The 15,363-nt window shown below is 45.8% G+C and overlaps 2 protein-coding genes across 2 annotated transcripts; one reads left to right on the top strand and one right to left on the bottom strand.

Annotated features, from left to right (window-relative positions):
- The first annotated feature begins 159 nt into the window (after positions 1 to 159).
- LOC146253825 (uncharacterized) lies at positions 160 to 2,517 on the top strand. Its single transcript, XM_084678630.1, has 3 exons — positions 160 to 385; positions 609 to 776; positions 2,043 to 2,517. Exons 1-3 carry the CDS (start codon positions 253 to 255, stop codon positions 2,381 to 2,383), a joined length of 642 nt encoding a protein of 213 aa, XP_084534756.1. The 5' UTR covers positions 160 to 252; the 3' UTR covers positions 2,384 to 2,517.
- A 181-nt stretch (positions 2,518 to 2,698) lies between these two features.
- On the bottom strand, positions 2,699 to 14,542 carry gucy2ca (guanylate cyclase 2Ca). Its single transcript, XM_084677084.1, has 27 exons — positions 14,239 to 14,542; positions 13,841 to 13,953; positions 13,572 to 13,639; positions 12,827 to 13,042; positions 12,619 to 12,737; positions 12,435 to 12,531; positions 12,129 to 12,249; positions 11,857 to 12,016; positions 11,383 to 11,465; positions 11,091 to 11,214; positions 10,858 to 10,939; positions 10,537 to 10,630; positions 10,394 to 10,456; positions 10,218 to 10,289; positions 9,455 to 9,559; positions 9,036 to 9,122; positions 8,142 to 8,274; positions 7,631 to 7,768; positions 7,291 to 7,379; positions 7,084 to 7,175; positions 6,600 to 6,758; positions 6,127 to 6,319; positions 5,619 to 5,793; positions 5,217 to 5,315; positions 4,888 to 4,982; positions 4,670 to 4,746; positions 2,699 to 4,422 (listed from the first exon to the last, which is right to left on the bottom strand). Exons 1-27 carry the CDS (start codon positions 14,447 to 14,449, stop codon positions 4,218 to 4,220), a joined length of 3,270 nt encoding a protein of 1,089 aa, XP_084533210.1. The 5' UTR covers positions 14,450 to 14,542; the 3' UTR covers positions 2,699 to 4,217.
- Positions 14,543 to 15,363: the final 821 nt, after the last annotated feature.

Below are 15,363 nucleotides of genomic sequence, written 5' to 3'. Positions count from 1 at the left end.
CTCTCTTTCTCTCTCTCTTTCTCTCTCTCATGCTCTCTCGGGACACATTCAGTGATTCACTCTTTCCTGCAAAAACAGCAGAACTGAAACGTCTGTTGAGGGGCTATATTTATTCCACTACTCTCCTCCCTTCTCTGTGTCTCTCAGTGTCCACATGGCTCCACTTGTATGTTTTTCTCAGACGCTTCTCTCTAGGTGAGAGGCAGCAGGTTTCTTCTGTGTGGACGGCCAGCCACCTGACCTGCCATCGCTATGAGCAGGGAGGCTTGTCCTCCTGGCAGGAAGTGGGACAGACTACTCGTCACCTGTGTCCCCTCTCCAACCCCACAAGATGACCTCTGGATGACCTCAGGAAGACCCCTGCCTCGGCCTCAGCCCGCCACAGGTTAGTAAGTGTTCTGTTCACTGTCTGCAGGCCTAGCTGTGTCCACTCGAGTCTAGATTTCTGGTGCGGTCTCTTGACTAGCGACTTTCTGCTGGCATGCAGATAACGACTGACGGAGATCATCAGATTCAGTTCCCTCAGAGATGATTCTTCTCTTGTATTCAGGTACTAATCATTTAAATAGTGCTTTGTAGTGAGGGTGTCATGTGCCTTCTTTGTCTAGGTTCCCCTGTGGTAGGGTGGGGGACAGAGGACTCGGCCACCATGGGAGACCCTGCTCTCAGCCCGGCTGTGTGGGTCTCTGTCGGGGTGGTGGTGAACGGCTCCATCCTGGCTCTCTGCCTCTGGTTCATCATATACAGACTGCGGGCCGCACACACTAACTCAAAAGGTGAGAGAAAAACAATGAAGTTGATTCCGATATAAAAAAATGTATCAAAGTACTGAAATATGAAATACTTGAAAATCACTGAATGTTATCAATCAAACAAATGGCGTAAACTGATTCCATGTCTGGGAAACATCCCATAAAAGAAATGTCTCCTAGCTGTAGTCAGTTATTGTTCTATCAGAGGAGAGATTAGTGTAAGTAAGGAGTTTGGTACAGCAGTTAGATGAAGCTTGACTTCCCTAGCTCAGAACCCCTTGTTTCGGTTCCCCTTTCTGTTTGGTCCTCAGGGGACGCCTCCTGGCCCTGAGCAGCTCTCTCACAGCCAGCAAACATCCGCTGGTTTAGGAGGACACAGAAGTCCTCACCTGACCCAACTATCATGCACACACACTCAGACGCGTGACTGAACGTGTTAAACGTGACACGGTTTAACCCAGCCTCATGGGCGTATCTAGCCCACCCAAAAGTTTCATTACCCCACCCCCCCCCCAAAAAAAATATATTAAAACAAATATATATTATTTTATTTTTTATTTGTCTTTCATATTTTAAATCTAAATGTGTTAATTTCTCTTTTTAAAACCCACTAGAGGACACTATTGAAAAGGATATTTTCAAAAATGTATTCTGGGGTAACATGCCCCTAGACCCCCCCTAGTTTTGCTGGGTCACAGGAAAAAGGCTTAGGCCCCCCCCAAAAGTGGGAACCTAGATTTGCCCCTGCCCAGCCTCCAGTGTGTTATTGAACCAGCAGAGATAGTAAAGAGGGCTAATAAGACAGCAGATGCAAGGGAGCTAATGCAAGTCCCAAGGTTTCTGGAATTACTCTTTGCGAAAGTGTGGTGATTGTCTCCACTCAGACGCATAGTTACCCATGCACTTTTACAGCACACAGTTACTGTGCTGTTGACACAATAGTTTGTTACTGGGCAATCCTGACTGCATACAGAGATAGACATACCAACATGACATTCCTTATTAGTACAACCTAACTGCAGCCTCTGTCTTCCTGAGGGGGACATAGCACAACAATTTGGCCAAAGAACATAGTTGATTGGGTTGCAGAACTGGCATTTTCTGATTAGTAACTGAGATGACAAACCGTCATTATGAATGACAGTTTGAGGCAGGAGCTACAGGTTGCTTTTTTGTCGTGTGTATGTTTTGAGCCAAGCTTGGTTTCTCTCCTAAACATAGTAACATAACATGTTGACAGAGCCAGTTGGCTTCATAGTGCTGACACAGTGACTCTTGTGCCTTCTCCAGATGACCCAGAGGCAGGTCTGGAGGTTCCAGATAAAAACCATCCATCTATGGACAGACCCAGATACCATGGTTCTGTAGTGGTGTTACAGAGGGAGAGGGGAAGTCCTCAATCCTGGCCCCAGATGAACGGTGGGGGGGGCCACACAGCCTTCAGCCAGGAAGAGGGTCTTCCTTGCTGCAGGGATTCCCCAGGGTGTGGTGGTGGTCAGGGGGAGTGGGGTCCGGGGGAGGGGGGCCTGGTAATGTGCAGGTCTGTGAGGGAACATGTGATCCCACTTCCTGCAATTGAGCTGGGGGATGCAGCCTTAGTGACCACCAAGACTGTGCAGTGCTCCAACTGATTAAACTGTCTTGTCTGTGTTTTGTTCTTAACGTGTGCATCTGTAATGCTTTTTAAGTGTTTATTTTGGTCATTTGTGGTGTTGGTGAGGCAAGATCATTTAATATTTTGCCACATGTGCTGCTACTGTGAGTATTGGATTCCAATGAAAACTTTCTTAAAGGATGTTTTAATTTAAATGTACTGTACATTATTTTTATATTAGTTAATTTCGTAAACAATATTGATTATTTGTGTTGTATTCAAAAGAGTAGAATACAACGCTCCGCAGTTGACAGGTATTTTGACACAGAACCCAGACACAACAATACACCCATTTTTGTAGAAACTGATTGACAGTTTAATAAAGTAACACACACACACACTTCACACATCTACAAATCATGGAACGGTTAAGAATGGAAGGGAGAAAACAGGACAACGGCAGATATCGCTATTTTATTTGACGACGTAGTTAAGGCGGCAGGCGAGTGTTGCTTAGGCGGCCGCCTTAACTGAAAAGTGCTGCGGGAAACCCTGCATTTGGTTAAGATAAATATTCAACATCAAAGAGACTGTATAGAGGCAGGCCATTTGGTCTAACTAGACATACATTGTAACGAGGTGCAGGGTGAACCCAAGCACAAGGAGACAGACGAGACAGAGCGCACGGAACAACAAAGGTTTACTAATAAAGGTGGAGACAACAGGGACAAACAGGTATGAGACACAGGCTAGAGGAAACACACGACAAAGACTGAACAAATAACAGGGACTTAAATACCAAACCAAACAAGACACAGGTGAATGCAACAACACTAACGAGACCATTGACAGACATCCAACAGGACACAGGCGAACCTGATGGACACAGAACACAAGGACACACAAGGGAAGGCAAACACAGACGTGGATACGGCTGTGGGCGTGACATATAGAAGAAGATATGAGATGTTTTCAATTCAGTACACACACAGGACCACATTCCATTTTCAAGATTACAATGGAGGCAGGAGAATGAAAGTATCAAGATAAAGTTCATTGTTCACCACATGGACTCGTTTCAAATCGCAAACATATTTTTGTCCAAAAAAAGCATTCATTAAGCATTTTGAAGCATATAAAGTCACTATTATACCTAAATGCTACAATTAGTCATATACAGGGCTGGACTGGGGAAAAAATGGCCCTGGCATTTTTGCTCAGACCGGCCCACCATAATCAGTCGGACACCACCCACCAGTACACCAAAAGAGCTAAGAGATGTGATTGGGCCAGCCCAGTGTCAGTATGGAAAATGAACCAATGGGCCGCTGTCCCTGCTTTACGGGCCGGTCGTTGGCCAATTTTAAATTGATAAAAAAAAATATAATAAGATATAAAGATTTATATATGAAATACCATATCAGCCCCAAGTGCGTCAGCCCACAGGACATTTGCCCGGTTTGCCAGATTACCAGTCCAGGCCTGGTCATATATGAAACATTCATTCCTCATTTTAGGGATATATAGGCATTTATATTGCCTAAACACAAGACAACGCTTTTGGTTTGTGATTTAGATGTATCTCAGACAATCTTGCAACTTCCATCAAACTCTGCCAATGGTGCACTGTCCTCATCATTGTGCAGTGTATAGGTGCTGAGGTAACAGTACAGTAGGTGCTGGGACCATAGGTGAGTGCTATTATTACATGTAGGTGCGGGTTATAGGTAAGTGCAAGGTTACAGGTTGGTGCTGGGATTATAGGTAAGTGCTGAGTTTTTTTTTTTTAATACTAGGTTACGTGTAGGTCCTGGGATTCTAGGTTAGTGCTGGTTTACAGGTAGGTGCTGGGGTTCTAGGTTAGCGCTGGGTTACAGGTAGGTGCTGGGGTCATCTGTGATGGCTAGGTGAAAGTACTCAGGCAGGCCATCCCCCTGGCTGCTGGCGGTGTCCCTGCGGCGGATCCTGGTGGACAGGGTCTTCCTCTTGTCCAGGCCCTCAGGCCCTGGGCCTCGCTTCTCCAGGCTGGACACGATCATCTCCGCTAGGTCCTGCTGCAGCCTCTGGAAGTTCTCCCTGGGCGAGACAACAGGCAGGATGATGGCCGGAGAGGAGGATTCTCGCTGGACTATTAAGTGATCGCCAACTCTTCACACTCAATAGTATAATTATAATCGTTCTGTTTCTAGTACAACATATAAGGCGTCATCTAAGTAACTGACATCATTTATACTGCCTATAGACTAGACTACATATAGTATTTTACCAAGGAGTTTTAAATGTAGCATTTGAAAGTCGTCATTAGTTGTCCCGGTGTACTCACGCTGTCGGGGGCATGGGCAGGTTGTGCTCTGTACCCGTCACTCCTGTCAACCAGTATGTCATCTCTTTGCCTTTACCCTGAGTCACACACCCATTAGACACACATGTTACACACACATACCCTACAGGCTTGGTCGATCGATAACAGTATATTGTACATAGTCACTAATTGACAAGAGCTGGGACATAAGACAATGAAACGCGCGGAAACCCAGTGACCTTGAGGTAGGTCTCTCCTCTCTGCTCGTACTGGAACTGGCAGTCTGTTCTCTGAAGGATGTTGATGGTGGACTGGCTGACATGGATTCTTAAAGCTGGAGACAAAGGATGGATGGGGTTATCTGCTGAAGATACTGTGTGTTGTGTGTGGGTGTGTGTGTGTAGGTGTGTGTGTATGTGTGTGAGATAGAGTTATGTGTGTGTATGTTTTTGTGTGTGTGTGAGACAGAGTTATGTCTGTGTATGTTTGTGTGTGTGTGTGTAGGTGTGTGTGTGTGAGATAGAGTTATGTGTGTGTATGTTTTTGTGTGTGTGTGTGTGTTTCCTACGCAGGCCTGTAGACTCCAGGCGTGAGGCAGTGTTGACTGTATCTCCAAACAGGCAGTAGCGAGGCATCTTGTTCCCAACCACCCCGGCTGCACACGGACCTGAAAACACAGCCGATTCACAGTCACAGCAAGAACAAATGATCCCTGATAAAAACAGAAAAGTGACTGTTCCCTACAGTTCCCTACAGTTCCCTACAGTTTCTCTAAACCGTTAAATGTCTACATGGGACCAGACTACCCTAGACAAATACAAACAACGAGTCAACAAAACAGAATCAATAAATACTACTGTTGTGTTGTGAGTTCCACTGGAGTGTAACAGACAGAAAGCAACACTTGCTCCCAAACTAACCAGTACAGTACGTTTTCTGGATGGGTGTGTTGTGTGCAGCAGCGGGGTACCTGAGTGCACCCCTATGCGGATCCAGAGGGGCAGGCCTGGGAGGTGCTGCAGCTGGAAGGTCCCTACGAAGGCCAGGATGTCCAGGGCCATGTGGGCGATGTCCACCGCATGCCTGTTACCGTTCCGCCTCGGCAACCCCGACGCCACCATGTAAGCATCGCCTATTGTCTCCACCTAACAGAGAGGGAGATGGACAGAGAGAGAGAGAGAGAGAGAGAGAGAGAGAGAGAGAGAGAGAGAGAGAGAGAGAGAGAGAGAGAGAGAGAGAGAGAGAGAGAGAGAGAGAGAGAGAGAGAGAGAGAGAGAGAGAGAGAGAGAGAGAGAGAGAAAGAGAGAAAGAGAGAAAGAGAGGGAGAGCAACAGGCATTGTTTTAACCCATCTGTTTTTGGATACACAGTAGCATACAGCATGACGTCACTGCAGATATCATCAATCAGTCAGTCTATGAAACCCCTCGCAAATCCACCCCCACTCGCCCCCTCCCCAGTCCCAACACAGGAAGCCACCTTGTAGACATCGTGGTGGTCCAGGATGCTGTCAAAGTTCCTGTAGATGTCGTTGAGCATGTCCACCACCTCCATGGGGGTGCTGTAGTGGCACAGCGTGGTGAAGCCCACGATGTCACTAAAGTACACCGTCACCTCCTCAAACAGCTCGGGCTCCACACAGCCTGTCTCCTTCAAGGAGCGCACCACCGGCCTGGGAGAGAGCAGGGGAGGGAGGGGCACGGGCGTGGAGGGTTTGGAAGGCATAGGTTAGTCTGAGAGGTTACGGGGGGGGGGGGGGGGGGGGGGGGGGGAAGATAGCCTTATTGGCGTCAAAACGAAATAGTCTGGCCTGGTCGCTCTCAGCCGATCCGAGAGCAAATGATTCGTATTGAACCAACAATTGAACCAGACAGGTGGATTCAGAAAACATTCGAGTCATTTCCCCAACACGGCCCAGCTTAGGTAGGACCCAGAGCTCCAGGATTGTGTACCCTGGCAGCAGCATGAAGTTGAGACGGTCAGCCCTGTCCCGCTCGGCCTTGTACAGGGAGGTCCTCTCCTCCACCAGGTGCTCCAGGTTCTTGGAGTACATCTGCAGACGTCTGATCAGGTTGTCCATGTAAGTCTCGTTGGCCTGCTGGTGCAGGTTGCTGGGAAGACAAACCACATTTGGGATGTATTAGACGTGATAGGGTGTCCGGGTATATCCTATGCCCACACACGCTCACACATTCACATCGAAGTGTACACATTTACATTTAGTCATTTAGCAGACGCTCTTATCCAGAGCGACTTACAGTAAGTACAGGGACATTCCCCGAGGCAAGTAGGGTGAAGTGCCTTGCCCAAGGACACAACGTCATTTGGCACGGCCGGGAATCGAACTGGCAACCTTCAAATGACTAGTCCGATTCCCTTACCGCTCAGCCACCTGACTCCCTACTACTCCCTACACATGCACTACGCTGTGTGTACCTGAAGATCTTGCCCAGACACACTTCTAGCTTCTTGAAGTCTGGCCTCTTCTCTGGGTCCTCTTCCCAACAGGACCTTATTAGCATGTACAGCTGTGGGACACACACACACACACAAGCATCCATATACACACAAACAAACAGAATTACCATCTACCATCACAGATCTTAAGCCACGTCAGGCACAGACATTTTCGCTATGTGCTACCTCAGCCTCGTTCTCTGTCGCAGCCTCAAAGCTGATGTCGGGTCTGAAAAGGAGAGGCCCGCTGGGATACTGAACCCTGAACAGCTTCTCTGAAACCAAACAACAAAAGACGTTTCCTCGTGAATTGCATCACAAACCTGAGCAAAAAATAAATAAAACCACACACACCCATTTCCTGTTCAAGTCTTCTGAATAAGAACAGATGCCAGTGATTCAAACTTTTTGAGGATTGCATTTTACACAGTGTCCAGTAGATGGAGCTTTTTCTCTAATCCTGTCCATTCCGGAGAACTCATAGAGTTTCCTTTATGGTTGGTGGTGACTGAGATGCGATCTTTACCTACGAGGTCGGAGCAGGCTTTTGTGTAAAAGGGCTCTTTTCTCAGGACGATCTCATGGGCGATGATGGCGAAGCTGTAGACGTCTCCTTTCTGGGAGGTGCCCGGTATGCGGAGGTGCTCCGGGGCTGTCCACAGGTCTAGGAGGGAAGGAGCACACAGAGACAAAAGGCTCAATCACATGGTCACTGACTTTATTACTGGTGTGAGCCTTTTAAAGCAGTCTTTTGAATAAGCAATGTTTTTCTTTCCAACACGTTTTAAATGAAATGCCTTTGACTCCCCGACGAAGGCGAGATCCTGAAGTGGAAGGTGTTTTAATGGTTCATTATGATGGTGCCATGACAATGAAGGCTTTTTAATTGTTTTCAAAGACAGTGTCATGAAGTTTTCTCATGTTTCCAGTCCATTATCTCTTTCTCCACTGTAATCTCACGGTGGAGATTCTATGGAGGGGCTACATCTTCAAAGCCCCTTCAGCACTAAACAATATTGACAGTCAGAGGGCCGTACCTTTGCCTGGAGAAAGGATGGTGTTGCAGCCAAAGTCAGTAATCTTGACCACCATGCGATTGTCTACCACACAGTTGGTGGACTTCAGCCGTCCGTGGACCACAATGTTGCTGGTGTGAAGATAGGACATTCCCTGGAGAGGTACAGTGAGGTAGCGTAGACTCACATAAGTAAAGGGAATCCGTATGTCTTCACACTACTAACTAGTAGCATACTGACAATGGCCGGGTTTCCCAGATTCGTTAAGAAGCTCTTAACGCTAAGAGCTTCTTAGGAACGTTCGAAGAGCGTTCTAGATCGCTCTTCGAACGTTCTTAAGAAGCTCTTAGTGTTAAGAGCTTCTTAACGAATCTGGGAAACCCGGCCAATGTCACGGATGTTACGGCCACAGCCACGGCCTGGCCCCTGTCCCTTTTACACCCCCTGCTAGTTCTCCTGTACCATCCTGCCTGTATCGTCCTGCCTAGACCCTACACACCTGCTGCCCGTTACCTCATCATCCTGCATACTTCAACCTGGCTTTCCAACCACTCCTCGTCAGATCGTTGTCACAGCTACTGTGGTAGTATGCGCTTTTGACCCTCAAGCATTGCTTGATTCACTTGCCTTCTGTAAACCTGTTTTCTTTGTGCCCTGGATCGTCATCCGAGTACCCAGTACCTGTATGCCTGCCGACCCGCTGGTGCACAACACAAGACTACAGCTCAAGACAACACCTCAATAAATCACCTCATTGTATCTGTGCTGCGTTTGGGTCCACTCTTTACTACGCTGTAACAACGGATATGTTATCCATGTACAAGACATTATACAGTGTACAGAAGATACATAGATGTACGGTAATACGTGCTGTAACCTTGGTTATAAACATAGAGCTCTGCATTAACAGGGTACCTTGGCTATGTCGTACATGACTGATATCTTGAACTCCATATCCATAAAGGTCTCCTCAGGATAGGAAATCTTATCGTTGAGAACATGCTGTGGAAAAAAGAAAAGAGAAAAAAAAACACATTACTGTTGGTCAGTTTACACCTGTGTGCTGTCGTATAACGCAGGGCCCCCTGAGAACTGTAAAAGACACTTATCAACTATTTGGAGCCTTGTTAAAGTTTTAGTGTTTTGAGTACTACGTGAGGTTAAATGTTCAGGGTGCGTATCAAACAGACAATTAAAAAACTGTTTACATATGGGAACTACATCAGTTTTATAACTATTACAAACATATCCATTCCGTAGCCCCACGCCCCCCTCCCATTTAACCCCCCCCCATTTAACCCCGCCCCCTCCCATTTAACCCCGCCCCCTCTCACCCTGAGGGAGCCCCTCTCGCAGAGCTCGAACACTCCGAACACGCCAAACTCAAACTTAACCGTCCCGTAGAACTTAGTCAGGTTGTAGTAGTCGATACGCAGTAACTGAAAGAGACAGAGAGAGAGAGAGACAGAGAGAGAGAGAGAGAGAGAGAGAGAGAGAGAGAGAGTGGGGAGAGAGGAGAGAAAGAAGGCAGGTGAAGTGTGGACATGTGTCAGTCTAAATGAAGGCATCCCTGTCACGATGATTCCCCACGCTTGTTCCCACAGTTTGGAGTATCACCCAGTTGTGGCAGGTATCAGGGTCTGGGCCGTATATCTTACTGCTGACTGCTACAGAGATAAAAGATTCCTTGATACGATCACCAAACCACTGAACACACGTACGCTTATGAAAAGTGTGTTCAGTATGTGGTCAAACCTCATTCAGGTAGGCATGTTTGGCTCTGGCCTACAAGCAGGTACAGCTGCCAAATATGCCCACTGGATCAAGGAACAGCTGACTGGAAGAACGTGGGAATGTAACCACTAAAGAGGAAGTTCAAATTCTCGTGGCTCATATTATATTTTTTATGTCTCTTTCGGTACCGCAGCCAACCATGTCACATTATTCAAACGTGTCCTGTTGTTCTGTGTCCAGTAGTTGGCAAATTAATTGTGTGTAATGTTGAAATTTGATCTACTGGCAATAAATACATAAATTAGGAAAGACTGCTATATAATGACGTAAGTAGAGGAGGTGACATGATGTTTGAAGTCTTACAGTGTTGAGCTCAATCCTTTGGTTCTCGCTGAAGCTACCGTCTGTGTGTCTGAGCTCCTTCAGGATCACAGGCTGAAATACACACAGGCACACACACACACACACACATTCCATGACTGTCTCCTCTTCATATGGTTTTAGATATAGCTTGGAAGTATGCATCCTTTTTGTGGGACCTTTTTGTCATAGCGAGCCCGTTGGATCTGGTAGATGCTGTCCTTCCTGTTATCTTCATCAATCTGTCGAAAAAACACACACAGTTATGAGAACCTGGTCTAAGATGAGAAGAGAACCATTTGTACCAAGCAGACCAGCTCACCTTCAGAGACACCTCCTTCCCATCCAGCGGCCCCAGCAGGTCTGGGTTGATGTGGGACCACTTCTTCTGGTTCTGACGTTCCTTCCTGTTCTGCCTGCAGCACAATAGGAGTTAAGTAAGACAACCTTTAAACCTTCCATCCTTCCTCTACTGAGATAACTATAATGAGTGGAGGATGGGGGTTGGCACACTGAACCAATCCTTTAGCCGTGTCCAAGGCAGGATGGACGACCGCAAAAGTGAACTGATTTCTCAGCTCAAGGCATGTTGTCAGGTAATGCTGGTACAGTACACTGAGAACACAGAGTGGTGTGTACGTACCTGTAGAAGAGAAGGGCGATGGCTGTCACCACTACCACACTGACACTTAACACGATCACTATGATATCCTGAAACTGCAAACCTGGAACCACACAAATACACATACCCGCCCAGGATATGAATCCACACCACCTTCCACAACACAGCCTACTGCTCAGATGCCCAATCCAACCACGTGTAGGGTGTGCATTACAGTGTCCTGCATGTCCACAGCAGCAGGGGTCATTCAGTACCATTATCCTTTGGCCTAACAGGTTTGTCGTCGGGCAGGCGTGACCCCGGCCAGGTCAGAGAGGGGTAGAGGTCTCCCACTCTGGTCTCATTCGTTGACGTGTCAAACACAAAAAGTGTTTTGTACTGGGGGGGGGGGGGGGGGGGGGGGAGTGCATATAACAGAGTCACACCCTCTGCACACTGTAACTCAACAACCTCGTAAAAAGTGTTTTCTAATGTTTAACCGAAAAGGTGATCATTTGATTATTGTGACAGCTGTGGATTGAAGCTGTCACAATAGTGGAAGCTGACCTCATTGTTGGTAGTGGTGTAGATGACCGAGAAGTTCACGTCTCTGTCACCGTTCTCATCCAGCACGTACAGTCCGCCCATACCTGAACACACACACACACACACACACACACAGAAATACACACATACACACAGACGGATAGACAGTTTAACTGTTATTCAAGACAGAAGTAGTGAGATTTTTTTAAATTATAAAATAGACTTAAAGTGACAAACAAGTCCTAAAGTTCTTTATTGTGAAATATATCACAAACGATTTTAGGGGTTCTATGTCGGCTGCATTGGACTCTGACTGTGAAAACAATGCTAAATTGCTGATCAGGTGTACAGTATGCCAGTTCTCCCTGACATCACTGAGGGCTGCGAGGAATAATAGTAGATACTTTTGCTTGGTTATGCAGCTAAACTTGGTGGAAAAGAACCTAGACTTGGTGGAAGTCCAATTGGTGGATATAGCTATGTCCCGGGTCCTACCTTCAAAGGAGAGATTCCTGAAGGGGCTCTGTGGTTTGGGACTGGGGCGTCCAAATATTCCTGCTTCTTTTTTTGCCATCTTAGCAAGCATCCTCTCTCTGACCACATGACCAAACAGCAACACACCATCATGGTAACCTGTCACATAGTCGTTTATTTCCTGTGACAGGAGACACAGAAAGAAAAAAGCCAAATAAGAAGGAGAGGGGGAAATCGATAACAAGAGATCAAAGGAAGGAGAGAGGAGATGGACATTGAATAAAAAGACAGACTGTGAACGTGTCGTTGGGGAATCTCCACCGAGAGTTATGGCTGTAGTTCCTCTCAGGCATGGTGAGCACCAGGACGTTCTCCATGCCCGGGCTGGCTGTTGTGTTAGTGTAGTACCTGTGACTTTATAGGAGGGCCAACCATTACATCAAGATTTGCTCATGATTGTGAAAAAACTGCATTATCCAGTACATTTCTCTGTGGTGTAAATTGTTACTGTCAACCATCTACCATTGAGAAAGAGAGCACGCACTGTATTGAGTTTTAAAAAAAAGAAGAAAATCTAAAAGTACTTAAAGCAATCTTACTCATAGATGTCAATGAGCATGAAGAGAATGTCCGGGTTAATCTTTGTGCTGTTCTTAATGTCTTTGATGTCATCTGGGGTTCCGCACAGAATGAAGACTACGATACAAACAGGTACAATGGTTGAAACAGTCACTGATGCTGACATGAATTTAAAGGAGATGAGAGACGTAACAAAATACCCACTGTTACTATGTCTGTCTTCATTCAAGAGGGCTTCCTGTAGATCCTTTTTGCTGCGCAGCATCATTCGGCTTAGTTCCACAGTGAACTGTGCTGAAGAGGCTTCTAAAGCATTGATATACCTGGTGAAACAACAGAGAGGAAATTAAGAAATGTGTTGGCTTTTGTGTGTATGAGAGAGAGCGAGTACGTGAGTGTGTGTGTCTCTCACCAGAAGCAATCTTCAGTGGGATCTAGTTTCTTGTAGACGTATGCCATGTGCCAGTGGCTCTTTAAAGCGCTCTCAAATTCCCAGAACTTTACAAAAAAGTTGGATATCTTGCGTGCTGGTGGGAGGAGACGGCTCAGGTTTGCTTTGTTGTCACATGACAAACCGAAGCTTCCAGCAGAGATGACCGGGATGCTCAGTGTCAGACCAATCGTCTCACTATAAAGCATACGACACAAACACACACAGCTCAACCAAAGACAGACACAAGACGGGTTCAAAGATAGATGACAAACAAAATGAATGGATTGTTATCGTTCAGCACAGGATATTGCACAGCACCAGAACAATAAACAACCACATTTTCACCTGGTCTGAATCTCACACAGATAAGCCATAAACTAGTAATAATCAGCCAATGCAAATATTTAAAACAATAAATAGCAGCGTCCACTCTCCGTAAACGTTGTCCCGTAATAGCATACCATAAAGAAGACTGTGTAAGTAGTATTGTGGAAGCAGTATTTTAGTAGCAACTATTTTGTTTATAATATCTTAAATTAAACAAAATAATCCTAATACTACATGGAGTTCTCTGATTAAAAAAGAATCCCTTGGCAACCCCATATTATTCATTGAGCCAGTTACTCCACCAACAAGCTTGACTATAATTCAGTGGCATTGATGGTCAGTACTTGAACTGAAGAGTGAGTTTGTGGGTAGCTTGTGTTAGGTGCGTCATACTTACTCCACCATCTGAAACGTGGCATATGTGCAGGAAGGGCCCAGCATTGCACATCCCACACTACCGCTCCTCTGGAAAACCACCCAAATGAGGACCCCCCAGGCATTAACACCATAGGATAAATAAATGAAAGTCTATTTGACACTCATGCATATTAGCAGCACCAGGAAATGATACCCTGGTGTGCTATGGCTGTGACTTACTACAGTAGAGATCTGATGAAGTACTGTCAGTCACTCACCATGTTGGTCCCCCACACACCCTTTACTCACATGAAGGGACTTCAGTATCTCCACTCCCTCGCAGGTGCTGCTTCCACAGCCCCTCCGTCTGTACAGGGTGGTGTTGAAGCCTCGGTAGTTGGCTGTCAGGGTTAAGTTCAGACCTAAAGCAAGAGAAACAGGATACAACTTAATAAACTTGTTTGGAAGTATAGTTGTATGCTTTCATTGGTTTAGATGCTTATTCATATAAAAACATTGCGTTGCAAACGTTGCAATATTGATCACTTTATTTTAAATCATCAACATAATTTAGAGTTTCTAAATGTAATTGGGTAATTATAGCAGTAAACATTCCCTAGCTATTGCACACGTGGAATATTCTCCTGCAATAGCTTATCTGAACAGCAAAATGATAAATGACATTAAGGATTTATTTAAAAAATGACCCTCGGCCTCGTTCAGCTTCTTGTCCTCTTCAATAGCTTCAATCACTGCGCCCTCAACGAATTTTAAACTCCAGTCAGAGGCTTCATCCTCAAGGAGCACAACGTTCATCATTGCAACCGGATTGGATTCCAGACACTCGTCCAGCGTCCGACTTGACACCCATGACACCAGTAGGACTACGAAGACAAAGCGAAAATGTACATCGGCCATCGTCGCGTTTTCTAGAAATGTTTTTACCAACTAAGTTCCCCGAATCCAGAAAGCCTCGATACTTCCTCAGGTAAATCCTCAGGTCAATTTTCAATAGACTTTGAATCCCAAGATTAGGTGCTTATTAGGCACTTGTAGGCATAGCCAGTAGCCATTCCAAAAAAGAATTGGAGCTTCAGAAAGTCAGCAGTCGATTTTACTGTAATCTCAGGAAGCAAGTTATAGCGGTCCAGATGAATCAACGGCGTTTAAGAACAGATCAGTTGACTTGATCGAATGTGGGGAAATAGCCGTCAGTGAAAAAGTTACCTTTGCTCGAATATCTAAATGTTGTTAAAAACTTAAATTACTTCATTCGTGGTGTAGGCAACTGAAAACAGTTACTCCACCTGCGCTGTGTCTTTGATAAGAGTTTCTGTCCACCTTTCTGCATTGTTAATCAACAACTGTGAGCAGGCAGTTCAAACGCACGCACTGAGGAAGGGGTGTGATCTGAGTAATGCAATGACACCCTGTTCAAGTGAACGTCTCTGAGCTTGTGGACCGAGATTTTAAAGAGATGTTGGCCATGTGTTAGACTATCCAAAATAGTTGTTTATCATAGTTTTACTGTTCACAATCAGGACTTTATTCGTACAGTGGTTAAATATCCATATTTGTCACAGTCTGCTGCAGGTTGACAACTGTTGAAGGAGACGGTAACAAATGCTGGGGAATGTGGACGAGTGCTTCAACAGGCTTGTGAAAACCAAACAGGTAGACGTGGAAACATACATTGGGGACAAAATAATCAATATAAGCTGTAAGCTCAACAGCAATGATATCTCCACAAGACAGCTGAACGGGAAAGCTCAGAGCGTCAGAGGTCTGAAGGTCACCATAGGCCATAAAGTAAGGGTTTGAGTGTAGGTTAT

This window comes from Hypomesus nipponensis, chromosome 17 (assembly GCF_054491055.1).
Source record: "Hypomesus nipponensis isolate SF chromosome 17, ASM5449105v1, whole genome shotgun sequence".
In the NCBI taxonomy this organism is placed as follows: domain Eukaryota; kingdom Metazoa; phylum Chordata; class Actinopteri; order Osmeriformes; family Osmeridae; genus Hypomesus; species Hypomesus nipponensis.
This window is presented reverse-complemented; position numbering and strand designations above follow the sequence as displayed.